The sequence below is a fragment of the Salvia miltiorrhiza genome, chromosome 3, assembly GCF_028751815.1.
Source record: "Salvia miltiorrhiza cultivar Shanhuang (shh) chromosome 3, IMPLAD_Smil_shh, whole genome shotgun sequence".
NCBI lineage: Eukaryota > Viridiplantae > Streptophyta > Magnoliopsida > Lamiales > Lamiaceae > Salvia > Salvia miltiorrhiza.
The window spans coordinates 62,173,691-62,192,426 of record NC_080389.1 but is presented as its reverse complement, the minus strand read 5'-3'; the positions used below and the strand labels follow the sequence as shown (position 1 = coordinate 62,192,426).

Below are 18,736 nucleotides of genomic sequence, written 5' to 3'. Positions count from 1 at the left end.
TGAAGAAGCAATAATCAATAGAGAGCAAAAACATTTTAAGCATGAACCATCAACTTTAACTTTTCATAAAACCGAGCTTATTAGCTTCAACATACATTTCGTAAATGAAGCTTCATCTTATTCAGAGACAATCCAAACAATTTAATAGAGCTTGATCGGGAACCTAAATATCTTCTTCTATAAGACCTAACTACAAGATAAATTCTCAATATAAGCTCATAGTCCTAAAATCAGTCTTAGCCTTCATAACTTGTCATCACATTCTAACTGGATTCGCAACACCCGAATTTTCAAAATAAAATTTGAAATTCATTTTCTTGGCAGGTTCCAACAATGTCCTTGCTCGACTTTTACTTAAAAACTCAACTTGAGTATAAAATCAACTTAAAAATATTTTTCTTTTATAAATTGGTAAGACTTTAGTATATAAATTAAAACATATAATCAAAAAATTATATGCATATAATAACACTTGTAGAGAAATAATTAATGAGAAATTTAATTAATTAAATCACAATCTAAATTAACTAGTCATTGGTTCAATTAATAAATTAAATGGGCAAACCCAACAAATAAAGATGTTAAAATAAATCGGCCCAATCTTAAAGATAATGCAGCCCACTTATTAAATAAGAGCCCAAAGAAAATTAAATAGATAGGGGCCAAACATAAAAGTCAAATTTTGAAAATTCTTAAAAGAGAACGAAAAAAAATTAAACATGTTATGTGCAGTATGGTGTGCTCTTATATATACACAAAGAGATCAGAGTTTTCTGTACAGACGAAGAAGTCTTCTGTGAAAAGTGAGAAGATAGTTGAAGATTTCTGCTAGAGAAGTTGGAGATGAATTCTTTAGAACCGTGAAGAATATAGAATGTAGTGATTGAAAGTAGTTTTGGAGGATGTAAAAGAAAATTATGATATCTGCACAGAAATGCAGCTTATATCTTTCTGCAGAATGACGAAGAACAATGTTAATGAGTGTTTAAGTAAAAAGTCTCATCTTAGCCCTTCATTCTTCTATGGCTGAGATTAGATATCATCTCATCATTGTTGTATGTTAGTGTGAAATCTGAGAGAGAGAGAGAGATAGCTCATTCTAGCGTGGGGTTGAGTGATCATCTTCTTCAATTTTTCTTCTGTAATTGTGAGTGAATTCTTCACCATGAGTATATATATATAGAGTAAAATGACCTGCACGGCCTCTCTGGAATAACAAGAAAGTAAAACACAAGAAAAAAGCTCTTGAAAAGATAGAATACTACTGGATAAAGCATAGGAAGAAACACAGAGACAATTATTCCAGATATAGCATACCTTCTCAATTAAAGTGTGAGCTTTTGGTCACTGCAAATATTGTTCTGTTGGCCAGAATATAAACAACTAAGCATCACTAACTATTCCCCACAAAGAGGAATATCCAGTGACGGAGTCAGGAATTTAGTTTGGGAGGCTGAACTTTGACGGGGCTTGAAATTTTTTTTTTGGGGGCATTCCATTTTATTAATTAAAGACAAAAATAAGAGTAATAATAAAGAACAACATTTTGCGCTTCTGGGAAGCTTGATCAAGTTCGGCTGCGAACGTGATATCAAAATTTTCCAATGAGAAAAAAAGCAGAAACAAGAAGAACGAATTAACAATAAAAGCAAAAACCAACAAAAAGACCAAGCCAAATTTTCCATTCATTATGTCATCCACCTCACCACTATCCAGTGCCACACCCCAGCTAGCATCTACTGCCTCTTCAAAATCTTCAACACTACATGCCTCATCAAAGCCACCAAATGAAGAAGACATCATTAGCTAACTTTGCGATAGAAATTTGGGATATGAATATCCTTTTGAACGGCTTCCTCAATCAAGGGAATAGCATGATTCCACCAACCAATCGGAGTAATTGGATTTGCCAAAATGTCAGCAACTTGGTTCCCTTCACGAAAGATTTGTGAAACACGAATATCATTGGGTAAATCAGTAAATCGTAATAGAACAATATTATCTTAGAAATAACATAGAATTTTGAAATAGCTTACATGAATCTCATTGGGAAAATCGATGCTTGATTTTCTGCACCTCTGCATGTGCTTGTTTCATGTTGATTCTATCCCCAGGAGAGTCCGCGGAGCATTTCAGAGCCAATTCAAGTATGGATGATACACACTGCATATTCTTGTCAATCATTTCTTCCTCCAAATTCATGACTAAGTTGGCATCTATCACTTCATCTGGGATCTCCAAAAGTGATAGTTCTACCCATCTCTTTAAGCTCATATCTCCGCAAAAGATATCATCACTAGGCCTTTTTCTTGTAAAAGTTTCAATCAACATCACCCCGTAGCTATACACATCACACCTTGTTGAAACTAGCCCTTCCAAGCCATACTCTGGAACAACAAAAACCATCATGTATGCAGTAAGGAAGACACAGTTAATTGATTGAAAGTGAAGTGCAATAAAAATATTTAGAGAAACTTCACCTGGAGCGATGTAACCCAATGTTGCTAGCGTGTTGGTTAACACAAAGCTATCTCCATCGCATAACAACTTTGCTATCCCAAAGTCGCTTACATGGGCAACCATGTCTTCATCTAACAGCACATTACTAGGCTTCAAGTCGCTGTGGACAATGGGCATTGAATAACCGTGGTGAAGATACTCCAAAGCACATGCAACATCAATCATTATATTCAATCTTTCCATCATATTCAAGCAATAGTTGTGGGAATATAACCATGTTTCAAGGTTTCCCTTTGGCATATATTCAAGTACTAATGCCTTGAACTCTTCATTGGAGCAACTGCTTATGACGCTTGTTAGATTCCTGTGTCGAATGCTACGTAGTATCTCACATTCGACATCGAATATCCTTGAAATACCTTCTAACTGCATATTAAACACCTTGACAACGATATCCTTCCCATTGTTAAGAATTCCTTTATAAACTGAGCAAGAACTCCCAGTGCCAAGTAAATTGCTTTCATCGAATTTTTTCGTTGCTTGCAGCAGTTCATAATAAGAGATTCTTTCCAGCACAATGGATATCAACTCATCAACTTCTCTGCTAGTCGCCTTGTCTTTCCTTTTGTTTCTGACAATTATAAAGGCCAAAGAAACAACTGAGATGAAAGCCACAACCCCGAAAGCAATAAATGAAGCTCGTTCCACCTTCTTTCTCTTTGATCTGTGATTAGAAATTGAAGAGCAAATTTGGACACGGAACTTGGGGATTCCACACAATGCCTCATTACCCTTAAAAGAATCCATAGTGAAGTTTTTAAAAGAACCTCCATTAGGAATTTCTCCACTCAAACTATTGAAAGAGACATTAAAGTAATCGAGGTGTTGAAGTGCTTCTAAAGACTTTGGAATTGGACCAGAGAGGTTGTTGTACGACAAGTCGAGATTTACCAAACTGATCATGCTTCCCATAGACACAGGAATTGAACCTTCTAGTCTAGTATATGCCAAAGACAGATAAACCAAATTCTGCAACTTCCCAATAGTGCTAGGAATAGACTTTGACAACTGATTCATCGATAGGTTTATATATATTGCTGCTCCTAAGTTACTTATCTCTTGTGGTAAGAACCCATTTAATGAATTCGAGGACAAGTCTAGATTGATCAAATCTTTTAGGCCCCATAAGCTTGATGGTATGCTTGAATTCAAAATGTTGGAGTCTAGATATAGATGTCTTAAAGAAGAGACATTTCCCAGACATTTAGGAATTGGGCCTGAAAATTGATTCCCGCTAAAATATAAACTGTAGAGGCTGAATAGATCACATATAGCATGTGGTATTGAGCCTCCCAACATGTTATCTTGAAGATCTAATCCTTGAAGTTCATGCAAATGGCTTATAGTTAGTGGAATATTACCAGATAACTCATTCCCAGATAAATCTAATACCATCATATTGCTTAGATTGCCTATTTCAACAGGAATGCTGCCACTGAATTTGGAGTTGCTGGCGGTGAATATTGAAAGCGAGGAAGATAAATTCCCGACAGAAGCTGGAATGACACCATTTAGAGGATTATTATCAAATACCAAATCAGTTAGACACCTGCAATTTGTCAATGAAGTAATGAAGGAAGAAGATGGTGCCTGGGTAAGATTGTTTCTGAACAGTTCAAGTCTTTGAAGAAGTCTTAGGTTGCCGAGATGAGTAGGTATATAACCACTGAATTTGTTTTCATCAAGTGTGAGAATTGTGAGTTGAGAACAGTTAGAGATGGAGTTGGGTATTGCTCCGGTGATAGAATTAATGCCAAGATAAAGTTGTTCAAGAAAGGGAGAGGCATGGCATAAATGGGTTGGAAGAACCCCTGACAGAGCATTGGTGTTAAGTCCAAGAATCCGAAGAGTTGAAATGTTAAAGAGCTCATGTGGAATCGAACCACTCAAGCTGTTCAATGATAATGATAATCTCTCCAAATGGTAAAGTTGGCCAAATTCAGTGGGAATAAGCCCTGCAAATCATGAGATTTCCAATCTGTAGCTAAAAACACATATTGTAGCGAAACAGATAATTTACATGAAAATTGCTCTGTTGTACCTGTAAAATGGTTTTCGTAGAGGTATAAATTTGTTAGCATGGTAATATTCCCGACATCCCTTGAAAGGTTCCCCGTGAATTTGTTGCGCCATAGATATATGTTTTGCAGAGAAGACATATTCATGAAAATACTGAAATCAATTGAGCCCGCAATCTCATTCCGTTGAGCAGCAAAAGTAACCAGACTCTGAAGATGGCCAATCTCATGTGGTAGTATCCCTGGCAAAAAAAAGTGTCATGAAACTAATAAAATCTCATTTACACAAATTTATGTGATAAGATTTGAACCATAAATACCATTCAAATTGTTACCACCAAGAGCTAAAAACTGAAGAGAAGTTAAGTAGCCGATGTCTGAAGGTATCTCCCCTCTAAAAGAGTTGTAAGAGAGGCTCAACTCCTCAAGCCCTGAACATTGGGATAGATTTGTGGGAATTGCGCCACTCAGCCGATTTCTAGAAAGGCGAATGAGAACAAGAAATGGAAGATTACGGCACATGTCTATTGGAAGACTTCCACTCAATTCATTGTCTCTCAATGCTATAGCTACAAGGGTCGATATGTTGAATATGGCTGATGGTATAGCACCGGAGAGACGATTGAATTGAACAGCTAGAGTTTGTAGACTTTGAAGTCTCCCAAACTCTTTTGGAATTTCTCCACTTAGAGAATTGTAAGATAAGTCAAGCAATTGTAGGTTTGTGAGGTTTGAGAGCGATTTTGGGATGGAACCTATGAAGCTGTTGTTGCGTAAAGACAAGTACTCTAATTTTGGTAACTGACCCAACATCGGAGGGATGTCTCCGGTGAAGTTGTTGAGTCGGAAAGATATGAACTTCAAACGGCGAAGGAGAGACAGCTCTTGAGGCAAATCTCCATGGAAAAGGTTGTTGGTGAGGTCGAGGGAGACGAGGAAGGAGAGGTGTCCGAGCTGCGGTGGAATGGTGGCGGAGAGAGCCATGTTGGAGAGATTCAAGGCAGCTACTCTGTGGTGGCGGAAGCTGCAAGTGACGCCAATCCAGGTGCAGACGGAGGTGGAGTTGGTCCAATTAGTTGCAAGTAAAAGAGATGTATGTTTGAGTGAAAGAAGGGCAGTTTGATCAGTTGCAAGGCTCAGAGGTTGTTTGGCTTCAGAAGAAAGCATTGGGAAGGTTATGGTGATTAGGAATGCATAAGGCAAAATGCAATAAAGGTTTTTCTCCATGGCTGCAAATTAATTGTGATTGTATTATGATAATGAAGTCGCTAATAATCATCATCATAATAATGGGTGTGGGTTTTGATGTGTTTTTTGTTTTTTGTACGTTTTTTCCGTTTGAGTCAAGTCCTTCTTAGATGTCCAATCACTTATAGAGACTGAGACGAAAAGGAAGACTTGAGGTTGAGACAAATTCTTGAATAATTTTATTCAACTACACATGGATTACACATGGATTGCAATGGCCAGAATTTCAAACTTACGACATTGAATTTGCATGCATTCATACAATAACTTTTTAAAATATGTAAAGTTATTTGAATGCACACATTATATGTATCTTAAATAATTTAATTTGTATGCCAACAACATAAATAAAATAAATATATAATAGGCGGTGGGTATTGTGTGAAATTAGTTCATACGTCAAGGCCAGTATATTCAATCCCAGTACCAAAAATTATAAAATGCACCATTAATAAATAAATTATTACAGTTTCGATTGGCTGCAAATCATGTGATTTGCACAAATTATCAGAGTATTTTATACTTTACAAATTATCATGACTAATTCAATGCGACTAACTAATTATCAATACAATAAAAATCCAAAACGAAAATGGGAATGGTACTACTATTAGGTTGACAATTACTGGTCGAAGAGATAAAAATAAAATATTAAAAGAGGATTCAAATTATTGAAACTTGAAAGAATAAGGTACCACTCTTAATTTATTTATAATTTTTAATTATATTTTCTTCAATTTTAATTTATTATGCTTTAATATTATAAAAATATAATTAACAAGGGTTCATTCATCCAATTAGGGTTTATAATTATTTTTTATATTTATTTGAATTAATAATTGATTATTTGGATTCATTAATTCAAAGTTAGGGTATATAATTTTTTAAAAATTTCAATTTTTAGTTATAAATATTAATTAGAGTTCATAATATAATAATATTTTTTATTTTTATAAAAAACAATTATAAAATAGATAAATTAAGAGTGGTACACAGTGGTACATAGTGGTACACACAAAATAGTGGGACAGAGGATCTCATCTGCAAATTTACAAACTGAACGTTGTTTTCCAGGCACACAATGACTAAATACTAAAATATTCACTTTTCTTAATATTAAATATACACATTTTTGTAAATATATTACAGCATATGAAATACATTATACACAAAATTCAATATCTAAGTACATATATATATGTGGATATTAACTAACATACACTAAACAAAATGCATGAAAATCTCATCTAAACTAAGGGGGTGTATTAGTTCAAGACTTATGTAGATTTTAAAAGTCCGTGAATTTTAAAAGTCTATAGAATTCTCACGGATTCTTCATGATTTTGAATGAATTCTTGGTCGGATTTTTAATGAATTAGCAAGAATTTATCGTGATTTTCTCGGAGTTGAAATCCACAAAGCCAGCGGGCGTGGAGACCTCGCCAGCGCTGCAGGCCCGCGAGCGCTGGGTTCACGCGAGCGCTTGAGGTCTAGCGCTCGCTGAAGCCCAGCGACCGCTAGGGTCCAACGGCCATCGTTGTAGCTCCTCCATCAGCGGCCGCTAGGTGCCAGCCGGCGCTGGCTTCTTCAGCCGCGTCCGCTGGTACCCAGCGAGCGCTGGAAACTCTCAAGATTTGAATTCTCGTGGTCCGAGCTCAGATTTGTTCATGTGTATTTTTTGAATGAAATCCATGGAAATCAGTCAAATGTTAAAATCCGTAGATTTTTAAATACACCCAGATTTTCATAGACTTTTAAAAGTCTTGAACGAATACATCCAGATTTTAAAAGTCTGCAGAAATCTATTAAAGTTTTGAACTAATATACTCCCCTAACTATTTAGCAACAGAAAAATCAAAATTCATGCTACACCTCAGTTATTCTCAACAGCAAACTCACTCACTCAAAATCAATCAGATCTACAACAAAGCCTCATTCAATGCAGCTCCAAAACTCATAACAAACGAATTCAAAACAATGAAGGGAGAGACTTACCATTTTCGTCGTTTTCATGCCTCGAAAATCCTGTTTCTCTGCACCATCTTTCTCCTCCTGCACGCCTCCGCCTCTCATCAGACGGTGAGGTCTGCCGATCATCATGCCCCCAACGCCACGGATGATCCTCTAGCAGTCGAGCCCGGGCTCTAGAAATTTGATCTTGTTTTCGACACAGTTGGTAAGACAAGTCATCGCTAGAAATGGATTGTGAAGGCGTTGAAGGAAGGTGGGAGTGCCGTCGTCCGAACCACCCGGGTTTAGATTTGTGGTAACTTCAACAGGAGAGACACCGGCACTGAAGAAGCAATAATCAATAGAGAGCAAAAATATTTTAAGCATGAACCATCAACTTTAACTTTTCATAAAACCGAGCTTATTAGCTTAAACATACATTTCATAAATAAAGCCTCACCTGATTTGGAGACAATCCAAACAATTTAATAGGGCTTGATCGGAAACCTAAATATCTTCTTCTATAGGACCTACAAGATAAGTTCTCAACTTAATTAAGTTGTAGTCCTAAAATCAGCCTTAGCCTTCATGACAAACATGGTTTTCGTACCTCAATTCCACATGTTTTGTTGTCATTTCCCTTCATGTTTTGCTTGTGAATGCTTGTTTGTGCCCGAATATTTAGTTTTATGAAGATTTGATATCTTGGTGTAGTTTTGGAGTAATTTCAGGAAAAATAAAGGATTAATTGGAGCATTTTGAAGATATGAGATTGAAGTACGTCTCGAGAGGAATCCGTGAGCGCAAACGGCGACCAAATCCGAGTCCGGACGAGGGAGAACGGAGCAAAACGAGCGGACTGTGCAAAACGCCCAGTACCCCGTGGTCACCACCCGCGGCCGCGGGGTGGGACCGCGGGTCAGCTGTTCCCAATTCCAGGGGTGTACCGCGGTCACCACCCGCGGCCGCGGGGCGGGACCGCGGGTTCCCTGAGTTTTGCCCACGTTTGAGCACCACGGGCGCGGGCCATGACCGCGGGAAAAGAGCGGAGTCGCGTTTTTCAGCCCTTAAACCCCTTTCTCCCCCTTTTCCTCACATTATTCATCTTCCCCAACCTCACTTCATAACTTGTCATCACTTTCTAACTAGATTCGCAACATTCGGATTTTCAAAATAAAATTTGAAATTGATTTTCTTTGCTAAGGGTTCCAAATAAAACTTGAGCATAAAATCAACTTAAAAAATATTTTTCTTCCATAAATTGGTAAGACTTTAGTATATAAATTAAAACATATAATCAAACAATATATGCATATAATAACACTTGGACAGAAATAATTAATGAGAAATTTAATTAATTAAATCAGAATCCAAATTAACCAGTCATTGGTTCAATTAATAAATTAAATGGGCAAACCCAACAAATAAAGATGTTAAAACAAATCGGCCCAATCTTAAAAGAAATGAAGCCCATTTAGTAAATAAGAGCCCAAACAAAATTAAATAGATAGGGGCCCAACATAAAAGTCAAATTTTGAAAATTCTTAAAAGAGAAAAAAAAACTTAAAGATGTTATGTGCAATATGGTGTGCTCTTGTATATACACAAGAGATCAGAATTTTCTCGTGAAGAATATAGAATGTAGTGATTGAAAGTAGTTGTATAAATATGCGTAATAATACATGTAATGGGCTTAAAAGAATTTAGCCGAAATACTTTTAAAAGTAGCAATCAATTAGGTTCAGCCCAACTTCAAAAATAAATGGACTTGAAGATCCATCATTTGAAACTCAGGTGATATTCATATGAAAACTTTAAATCACACTCATATAATATTATTGAAATTATGCAAAGTACAAAGTTTGGTTATTTGCTTTAAAACTTTAACAAATCATTTATTGGAATTAAAACAATTTTTCTCCGGGGTGCGAACCAACTTAATCAATGACTCCTCTAAAAATCTTGTTGAGGCAAAATCGAGGTATTACAAGTATAAAATAAGTTTTTGAAAATCATAAAATATTTTTGTTTCTAACACTTAATAATCTAGGGACGTCTCTCAAGGAGATCCACTACTTCTATTCGGGTTCGGGAATTATTATTATTATTATTATTATTATTATTATTATTATTATTATTATTATTATTATTATTATTATTATTATTATTATTATTATTTCGTTAGATTATACTCCCTCTGTCTACGAAAAATAGTTTTATTTGGGGTTTCGCACGGATTTTAAAAAAATTGTTAAAATAGGTGTAAGTGGAATAAAAGTAAATTTATAGGGGTAGTGCTAATGTCACTTTTGAAATTCCTTAATCCCAAATTGATTTTCGATGGCAATAATTTCAACTATGATTAGATTCTTCAATTAAATTTTTAACAGTTTAATTTTTCATCTTAATTCAAGTTAAATTTCATACTTAATCTTAATTCAAAAAAAAAATTCATTTCTCTTTCTTTTTCTGTGCCCAATTTATAATCCAACTCAATAAGAATACTGCATGTGTCATAATACTTTTTTTCGGGGTGTGTATAATACTTTATATTTTTGTTAATGATCCACTTTAACAAACCCTCGAACTCCTTGAGATTTGTTTAGAAAGGAAAAAAAAAATAGTAATTAGGGATGCAATAGAATTGCGTGTAACTGTGTAAGTAGGATCATATCAAATTTCATATTAGAGTATTCGAGTTTGATACATTGAAAAAATTCAAGTTTGATTTAATTTTCAATTTATAAGATTGTTTAATAGGCACGTGCTTGAGGGGCTTAAAACTTATATATTCTCCTAGAGAGAGTTACAACTTTTCTTAAATTTGTGAAGGGTTAAGGTGCAGATAGGCCCCTCAAGTGGAGGCCCTTAGAGCGTTTCAGTCCCCTTACTAACTGTGTGTGCAGATTGGCCCTCGAACTCAAAAAAATGGTGCAGATCGCCCCCTCTGACTTAACACCGTTATGGGCCGTTAGTCAAAGGGGGCGATCTGCACCGTTTTTTTGGAGTTCAGGGGCTAATCTACACATTTTCCCTTTTTGGAGTTCGGGGGCTAATCTGCACACCGTTCATTAAAAAAAATCACATCTCATCTTCTCCGACCAACTTTTCCGGCGTCAATCGCCGTCAGATGAGGAAAATCACGAAATCAAGTTCCCAAGCCTCAAATCGGGAATTCCAAATCGGCGTCATTGCTCCCGAAAATCACATAATCTAAATGGAAACTCGAATTCTCCCTCGAACGTCACCGCCCCCCAATTGCAGAATCACCCCCAACGAATCGAACTTCGCCTCGTCGTAGGCGGTGATCGTGACCCCAATCGAGATCGAGATCATGTTGGCCATGGTCTCTGATTTGGAGGCGTCCTTCTTCAACAGCATGCCGATAGTGTAGATGGCGACGGGCATCGTCAGCCTTTATCACCGGATTTCGCTGGATTTGAGAGAAAGAGGCGACTCCTTATCGAGAAAAGCTAGGCGACTCCTCATCGAGAAAAGCCAGGCGGCGGGTTCACCGGATATTGCGGCAGCGATTTCCGACGGAATGGGAGAATTAGGGCTCGTCCTTGACGCTAAGCGTGTGCAGTCGAGCGAGCTCCGAGGTTTAGGGCCCAAGAGAGAAAGAAAGGGGCGGCGCCCTCCGCCGGCCTCGCCGGAGCTTGAATCAGCGACAACGACGATCAAATTTTGAGCGAGAGAGATGAATTGATTAAAAAGTTAAAAGGTGCAGATTAGCCCTTGAACTCCGAAAAAACGGTGCAGATCGCCCCCTTGACTAACGGCCCATAACGGTGTTAAGTCAGAGTGGCCGATCTGCACCGTTTTTTTGAGTTTGGGGGCCAATTTGCACACACAGTTAGTAAGGGAACTGAAACGCTCTAAGGGCCTCCACTTGAGGAGCCTATCTGCACCTTAACCCATTTGTGAAACTAACAAATTGACTCATCAAACTTCGAGGGACTTTATTACATTGCACAAATTCAACTTGGGGTGTTTAGCTGAACTTATTATGCTCTTTAAAATAATTCATAAGTTATTTAGAAATTTGTAAACTTTTTAAATGTATTTGACAAAATAAATTTTTAAACAATTTATAAGCTCTAAAAATAAGTTCCAATAATTTATAAATTCTCTTAAAAATAAGTTCCTCTACCTTAACCTATTTTTTCATAATGACAAAATAAGTTATTAAACAACTTATAAGCTCTAAAAATAAGCTCCAACAATTTATAAATTCTATTTAAAATAAGTTCTTCTACCATAGCCTATTTTTTCATAATCTTATATATAACAATTATTTTATAAATATTTTTTAACTATAATTTTTTATTTTTATCATACGCCCTCTCAAGTTCATCTCTCTTCAATTTTTTATCTCTTTAACTAACTTATAAATTCAAGAGGTGGTCTTGGGTATAACCGGGTTGCACCCGCACTCAGAATAGTGTGATTTACACGATTTGAATCATGATGCGGATTAGGGTCAGGAGGGTCAGGATCTGAGTGCAGGTGCAACCCGATTGTACGGTACATCTAGTTGTACCCAAGTTTTTGTGTAAATTCAATTACTCAAATATTTTGACAATTTATAAATTATAAGCTCTTCAAGAATCTTATAAGCTCCAAGAACTTATAAATTTTTAAAAATAAACTTAGCCAGACACCCATTTAGTTTGGCCCCTTTATTAAAAAGATTTGGTGGAAATGGTCCTCTGCAAATAAATATATAAATTTATGTTACTCAGTCTAACATATTTTCAAGGGAAAATTGTTGGGCCAACATTAATTGTGAGAAGTGAGACCTATCGCATATCAATAGCATAGGCATCAGAATTGGCACAAAAAAAAAAAAAAACATTTAATAAAAAAAAACAAGAAAAACTCACGAACAATGGAAGCTCCAAATTAATACTAAAAACCCACGTTTAACAAAGTGAGCATATGACCTGCACGGCATCTCTGGAATAGCTAGAAAGTAAAATATGACGAAGCATCCTTATGATTATAAGTAATCTTTTAGTTCATATGCCCACCAAAATATTGTTATCCAATCATGTATATTTTAGTAATCTCGATGGGGAAAAGAATCTGTTTGATTGAATATATAGTCGCATAACAAATTGTTGAGTTACAGGGTAAAGTTGGGGGGAAATACCGAGTTGCCCTCCACATGTTCGACGGAATGCGCCAATGGCACGTCGAATTGAATGTGTGCTCGATGAGTATCACAATCAATTGCTGCTACCTTCTATGCCGTGTGAAGATCGGGTTTGCGCTTCTGGCCAGCTTGATCGAGTTCGGCTGCGAACGGAATATCAAAATTTTCAGAGCTCTTTTGAGAGGGGTTGTTTTAGTTGGTGAGAATGGTGGGGCAGAGGCGTTGTTCAGAAAGATTTCGCCTTTTAAGCTGTGACAAAGAAGATTATATGTAAACTAAAGAACATAAAATATGTAGAGATTGAGCATCAGTTGTTGAAATAGAAATTATACAAAAGGAGAAAAAAGAAAAAGAAAACCTAGCAAACACTGAAAGCACAAAGACACTAACTAAGGGTCGAATATCATTAAAACCTTTATGGTGAAAATCTAATGGGAAAATCACTATTAAAGGAAAAAGAGTACTCGTCTATTACAACAAGAACAAAAAGTAGAAATAAGAAGAACTGAATTAGCAATGATAGCAAAAACCAACAAAAGGACCAGGCCAAATTTTCCGTTCTCTATGTCATCCACCTCACAACTATCCAGTGCCTCACCCTAATTAGCATCTACTGCCTCTTCAAAATCTTCAACACTACATGCCTCATTAAAGCCACCAAATGAAGAAGACATCGTTAGCTAACTTTGCGATAGAAATTTGGGATATGAATATCCTTTTGAACGACTTGCTCAATCAAGGGAATAGCATGATTCCACCAACCAGTCGGAGTATTTGGATTTGCCATAATGTCGGCAACTTGGTTCCCTTCACGAAAGATATGTGAAACACGAATATCATTGGGAAAATAAGTAAATCGTAATAGAACAATATTATCTTAGAAGTAACATAGAACATTGAAATAGCTTACTTGAATCTCATTGGAAAAATAGATGTTTGATTTTCTGCAACTCTGCATGTGCTTGTTTCATGTTGATTCTATCCCCGGGAGAGTCCGCAGAGCATTTCAGAGCCAATTCAAGTATGGATGATACACACTGCATATTCTTGTCAATCATTTCTTTCTCCAAATTCATGACTAAGTTGGCATCTATCACTTCATCTGGGATCTCCGAAAGTGAGAGTTCTACCCATCTCTTTAAGTTCATATCTCCGCAAAACATATCATCACTAGGCCTTTTTCTCGTAAAAGTTTCAATCAACATCACCCCGTAGCTATACACATCACACCTTGTTGAAACTAGCCCTTCCAAGCCATACTCTGCAATAACAAAAATCATGATGTATGCAGTAATGAAGACATAATTAATTGATTCATTGATTGAAAGTGAAGTGCAATCAATATATTTAGAGAAACTTCACCTGGAGCGATGTAACCGAATGTTGCTAGCGTGTTGGTTAACGCAAAGCTATCTCCATTGCATAACAACTTAGCTATCCCAAAGTCGCTTACATGGGCAACCATGTCTTCATCTAACAACACATTACTAGGCTTCAAGTCGCTGTGGACAATGGGCATTGAATAACCGTGGTGAAGATACTCCAAAGCAGATGCAACATCAATCATTATATTCAATCTTTCCATCATATTCAAGGAATAGTTGTGGGAATATAACCATTTTTCAAGGTTTCCCTTTGGCATATATTCAAGTACTAATGCCTTGAAATCTTCATTGGAGCAACTGCTTATGATGCTTGTCAGATTCCTGTGTCGAATGCTACTTAGTATCTTACATTCAACATCAAATATTCTTGAAATACCTTCTAGCTGCATATTAAACACCTTGACAACGATATCCTTCCCATTGTTAAGAATTCCTTTGTAAACAGAGCAAGAACTCCCAGTGGCAAGTAAATTGCTTTCATCAAATCTTTCTGTTGCTTGCAGCAATTCATAATAAGATATTCTTTCCGGCACAATGAATATCAACTCATCAACTTCTCTAGTCGTCTTATCTTTCCTTTTGTTTCTGACAATTATAAAGGCCAAAGAAACAACTGAGATGAAAGCCACAACCCCGAAAATAATAAATGAAGCTCGTTCCACCTTCTTTCTCTTTGATCTGTGATTAGAAATTGAAGAACAAATTTGGACATGGAACTTGGGGATTCCACACAATGCCTCATTACCCTTAAAAGAATCCATAGTGAAGTTTCTAAAAGAACCTCCATTAGGAATTTCTCCACTTAAACTATTGAAAGAGACATTAAAGTAGTCGAGGTGTTGAAGTGCTTCTAAAGACTTTGGAATTGAACCAGAGAGGTTGTTGTACGACAAGTCGAGATTTGCCAAACTGATCATGCTTCCCATAGACACAGGAATAGAACCTTCTAGTCTATTATTTGCCAATGACAAATTAATCAAATTCTGCAACTTCCCAATAGTGCTAGGAATTGACCCTGACAACAGATTCATTGCTACATTTATATAGATCGCTGCTCCTAAGTTACTCATCTCTAGAGGAAGTGATCCATTTAATGAATTTGAGGACAAGTCTAGAGAGTTCAAATCTTTTAGACCCCATAAGCTTGAAGGTATGCTTGAATTCAACATGTTGGATTCTAGATAAAGATTTCTTAAAGAAGAGACATTTCCCAGACATTTAGGAATTGGGCCTGAAAATTGATTATGGTTCATATCTAAAGTACCGAGGCTGAATAGATCACATATAGGATGTGGTATTGAGCCTCCCAACATGTTATGAGACAGATTTAATCCTTGAAGTTCATGCAAATGGCTTATAGTTAGTGGAATATTACCAGATAACTCATTTGCTGACAACTCCAATGTCATCAAATTGCTTAAATTGCCTATTTCAACAGGAATGCTGCCACTGAACTTGCAATTGCCGACATAGAATGTTGAAAGCGAGGAAGATAAGTTCCCGACAGAAGCTGGAATGACGCCGTTTAGAGGATTATCATCAATTGACAAATCAGTTAGAGACCTGCAATTTGTCAATGAAGTAATGAAGGAAGAAGATGGTGCCTGGGTAAGATTGTTGTTGTTCAGTTCAAGTCTTTGAAGAAGTCTTAGGTTGCCGAGATGAGTAGGTATATAACCACTGAATTTGTTTTGAAAAAGTGAGAGAATTGTGAGTTGAGAACAGTTAGAGATGGAGTTGGGTATTGCCCCGGTGATAGAATTTGCGCCAAGAAGAAGATGTTCAAGAAAGGGAGAACCATGGCATAAATGGGTTGGAAGAACCCCTGACAGAGCATTGCCGACAAGTGAAAGAATTCGAAGTGTTGAAATGTTAAAGAGCTCATGTGGAATTGAACCAGTGAAGCTGTTCAACTGTAGGTTTAATGTCTCCAAATGGTAAAGTTGGCCAAATTCAGTGGGAATAAGCCCTGCAAAACATAAGATTTCAAAAACACATGATTGTAGCTAAACAGACCAATTTACATGAAAATTACTCTATCGTACCTGTAAAATGGTTTTCCGAGAGTTGTAAAATTGTGAACGTAGTAATATTCCCGACATCCCTTGAAAGGTTCCCCGTGAATTTGTTACGCCATAGTAATAAGGTTTGCAGAGAAGACATATTCATGAAAATATTGAAATCAATTGAGCCCCCAAGCTCATTCTGTTCAGCACCAAAAGCAACCAGACTCTGAAGACGGCCAATCTCATGTGGTAGTATTCCTGACAAAAAAAAGTGTCATGAAACTAATAAAATCTTATTTACACAAATTTATGTGATAAGAACTTCAACCATACCATTCAAATTGTTACCACCAAGATATAGAATCTGAAGAGATGTTAAGTAGCCGATTTCTGAAGGTATCTCCCCACTAAAAGAGTTGTAAGAGAGGGTCAACACCTCAAGCCCTGAACATTGGGATAGATTTGTGGGAATCGCACCACTCAGCTGATTTTGAGAAAGATAAATTCCAGCAAGAAATGGAAGATTACTGCACATGTCTGTTGGAAGACTTCCACTCAGTTCATTGTTTCCCAATGCTATAGCTACAAGGGTCGAGATGTTGAATATGGCTGATGGTATAGCACCCGACAAATGATTGATATGAACATACAGAGTTTGTAGACTTTGAAGTCTTCCCAACTCTTTTGGAATTTCTCCACTTAGAGAATTGGAAGTTAAGTCAAGAAATTGTAGGTTTGTGAGGTTTGAGAGAGATTTTGGGATGGAACCTATGAAGCTGTTGTTGCGTAAAGACAAGTACTCTAGTTTTGGTAACTGACCCAACATCGGAGGGATGTCTCCGGTGAAGTTGTTGAGTCGGAAAGATATGAACTTCAAACGGCGAAGGAGAGACAGTTCTTGTGGCAAATCTCCATGGAAAAGGTTGTTGGAGAGGTCGAGGGAGACGAGGAAGGAGAGGTGTCCGAGCTGCGGTGGAATGGTGGCGGAGAGAGCCATGTTGGAGAGATTCAAGGCAGCTACTCTGTGGTGGCGGAAGCTGCAAGTGACGCCAATCCAGGTGCAGACGGAGGTGGAGTTGGTCCAATTAGTTGCAAGTAAAAGAGATGAATGTTTGAGTGAAAGAAGGGCAGTTTGATCAGTTGCAAGGCTCAGAGGTTGTTTGGATTCAGAAGAAAGCATTGGGAAGGTTATGGTAATTAGGAATGCATAAGGCAAAATGCAATAAAGCTTTTTCTCCATGGCTGCAAATTGTGATTAATGTATTATGATAAGTCCCTAATAACTGCAACGATCATATATACACAAATATTACAAGACTTGCTTGACTTGAGAGTTTTCCATACCTACTCTCTCGTAGTGATCCATACAAATGTCGACCCCAGTCACTTAATGAGACTGAGATATACGAAGACCACTTGCAAAAGTAGATTGAGAAATTAAAGTCCCACTTGCAAAAGGATAATTTAAACTGAGCAGGAATCAGTAAAAAAGTATATATATCCACACTTGAAAACTATATAGTTTAGATAAGAAGCATCCTTCATGGTTGGGGCTTTCTGTAGCAGACTTGAAGTTGATTAACTTACATATTACCTTGAAAAACATCTTTCCTTACCACTATATTAATTAATGGGTCCACTAGATTTAAGGCAATATCACACAGCCTGGCGGAGCCACATGGAGACACCCAAATTTTGAATTTTTTTTTCTTAAATATATATATGTTTATACCTATTATAAAATAACTTTGTCTTATAAAAGTTGATTTACTTGTTATATCCCCGCATATATATTTAATTTACACAAAATCTTGGGTACACCCGGGTGTACCGTACACCCGGGTTCCAGAATGACACTACTTCATTCGGGAAATGACACGTGAACATTTCCAAATGACACTTCAAGTGTCATTTGTATGTTGAAAGTGTCATTTGTATATTGAAGTAGTGTCATTTGGAAATCAGTTGTACGGTACACCCAGGTGCACGGGAGAGTGCCTCTTTAATTTAATGTTAATTTTGTTATTTAAAATTATATAATCTATGAAAATGTTATTCGTTATTATTACTATTACATTTTTCTTTTAATAAAAAATGTCTAAAATGTACGGAATGCCCCAAATTTGTTTTTGCAGTGTATTGAAACTATATAATTTATAAAATGTTGTGTGATATTATTACTATTATGCTTGTATTTTAATAAAAAAATGTCTAAAATTAATATACAAAATGCGCCCCCAAAAAAAAACCGTACAAATTCAGCCCCCCCTCAACTAAATTCCTGGCTCCGCCGCCGACACAGGGCTACCGTGGAATAAGGAGAAAAACTAGGAAGTGAGTGATTGTAGATCTATTGAAATAAAATTTGAAATTCATTTTCTTGGCTAAGGGTTCCAACAATGCCCTTGCTCGACTTTTACTTAAAAACTCAACTTGAGCATAAAATCAACT

General features: G+C 36.7%; 3 protein-coding genes across 4 annotated transcripts in view; all 3 read right to left on the bottom strand.

Annotated features, from left to right (window-relative positions):
- Window positions 1–18,736, bottom strand: part of LOC131015234 (probable glycosyltransferase At3g07620) — a 1,181,237-nt gene that overhangs the window by 517,042 nt on the left and 645,459 nt on the right. The window lies entirely within an intron of this gene.
- LOC131019132 (receptor kinase-like protein Xa21) lies at window positions 2,044–5,765 on the bottom strand. Its single transcript, XM_057947818.1, has 4 exons — window positions 4,859–5,765; window positions 4,562–4,780; window positions 2,481–4,475; window positions 2,044–2,387 (listed from the first exon to the last, which is right to left on the bottom strand). The coding sequence occupies exons 1-4, from the start codon at window positions 5,763–5,765 to the stop codon at window positions 2,044–2,046; spliced, it is 3,465 nt and encodes a 1,154-aa protein (XP_057803801.1).
- On the bottom strand, window positions 13,159–17,692 carry LOC131015219 (LRR receptor-like serine/threonine-protein kinase FLS2). Of its 2 annotated transcripts, XM_057943507.1 has the most exons (5): window positions 16,619–17,679; window positions 16,325–16,543; window positions 13,805–16,248; window positions 13,653–13,701; window positions 13,159–13,469 (listed from the first exon to the last, which is right to left on the bottom strand). In XM_057943507.1, exons 1-3 carry the CDS (start codon window positions 17,523–17,525, stop codon window positions 14,171–14,173), a joined length of 3,204 nt encoding a protein of 1,067 aa, XP_057799490.1. In that variant the 5' UTR covers window positions 17,526–17,679; the 3' UTR covers window positions 13,159–13,469; window positions 13,653–13,701; window positions 13,805–14,170. The 2 variants fall into 2 exon arrangements, with proteins under 2 accessions (XP_057799490.1, XP_057799491.1); XM_057943508.1 differs by having other exon boundaries at window positions 13,653–16,248; window positions 16,619–17,692.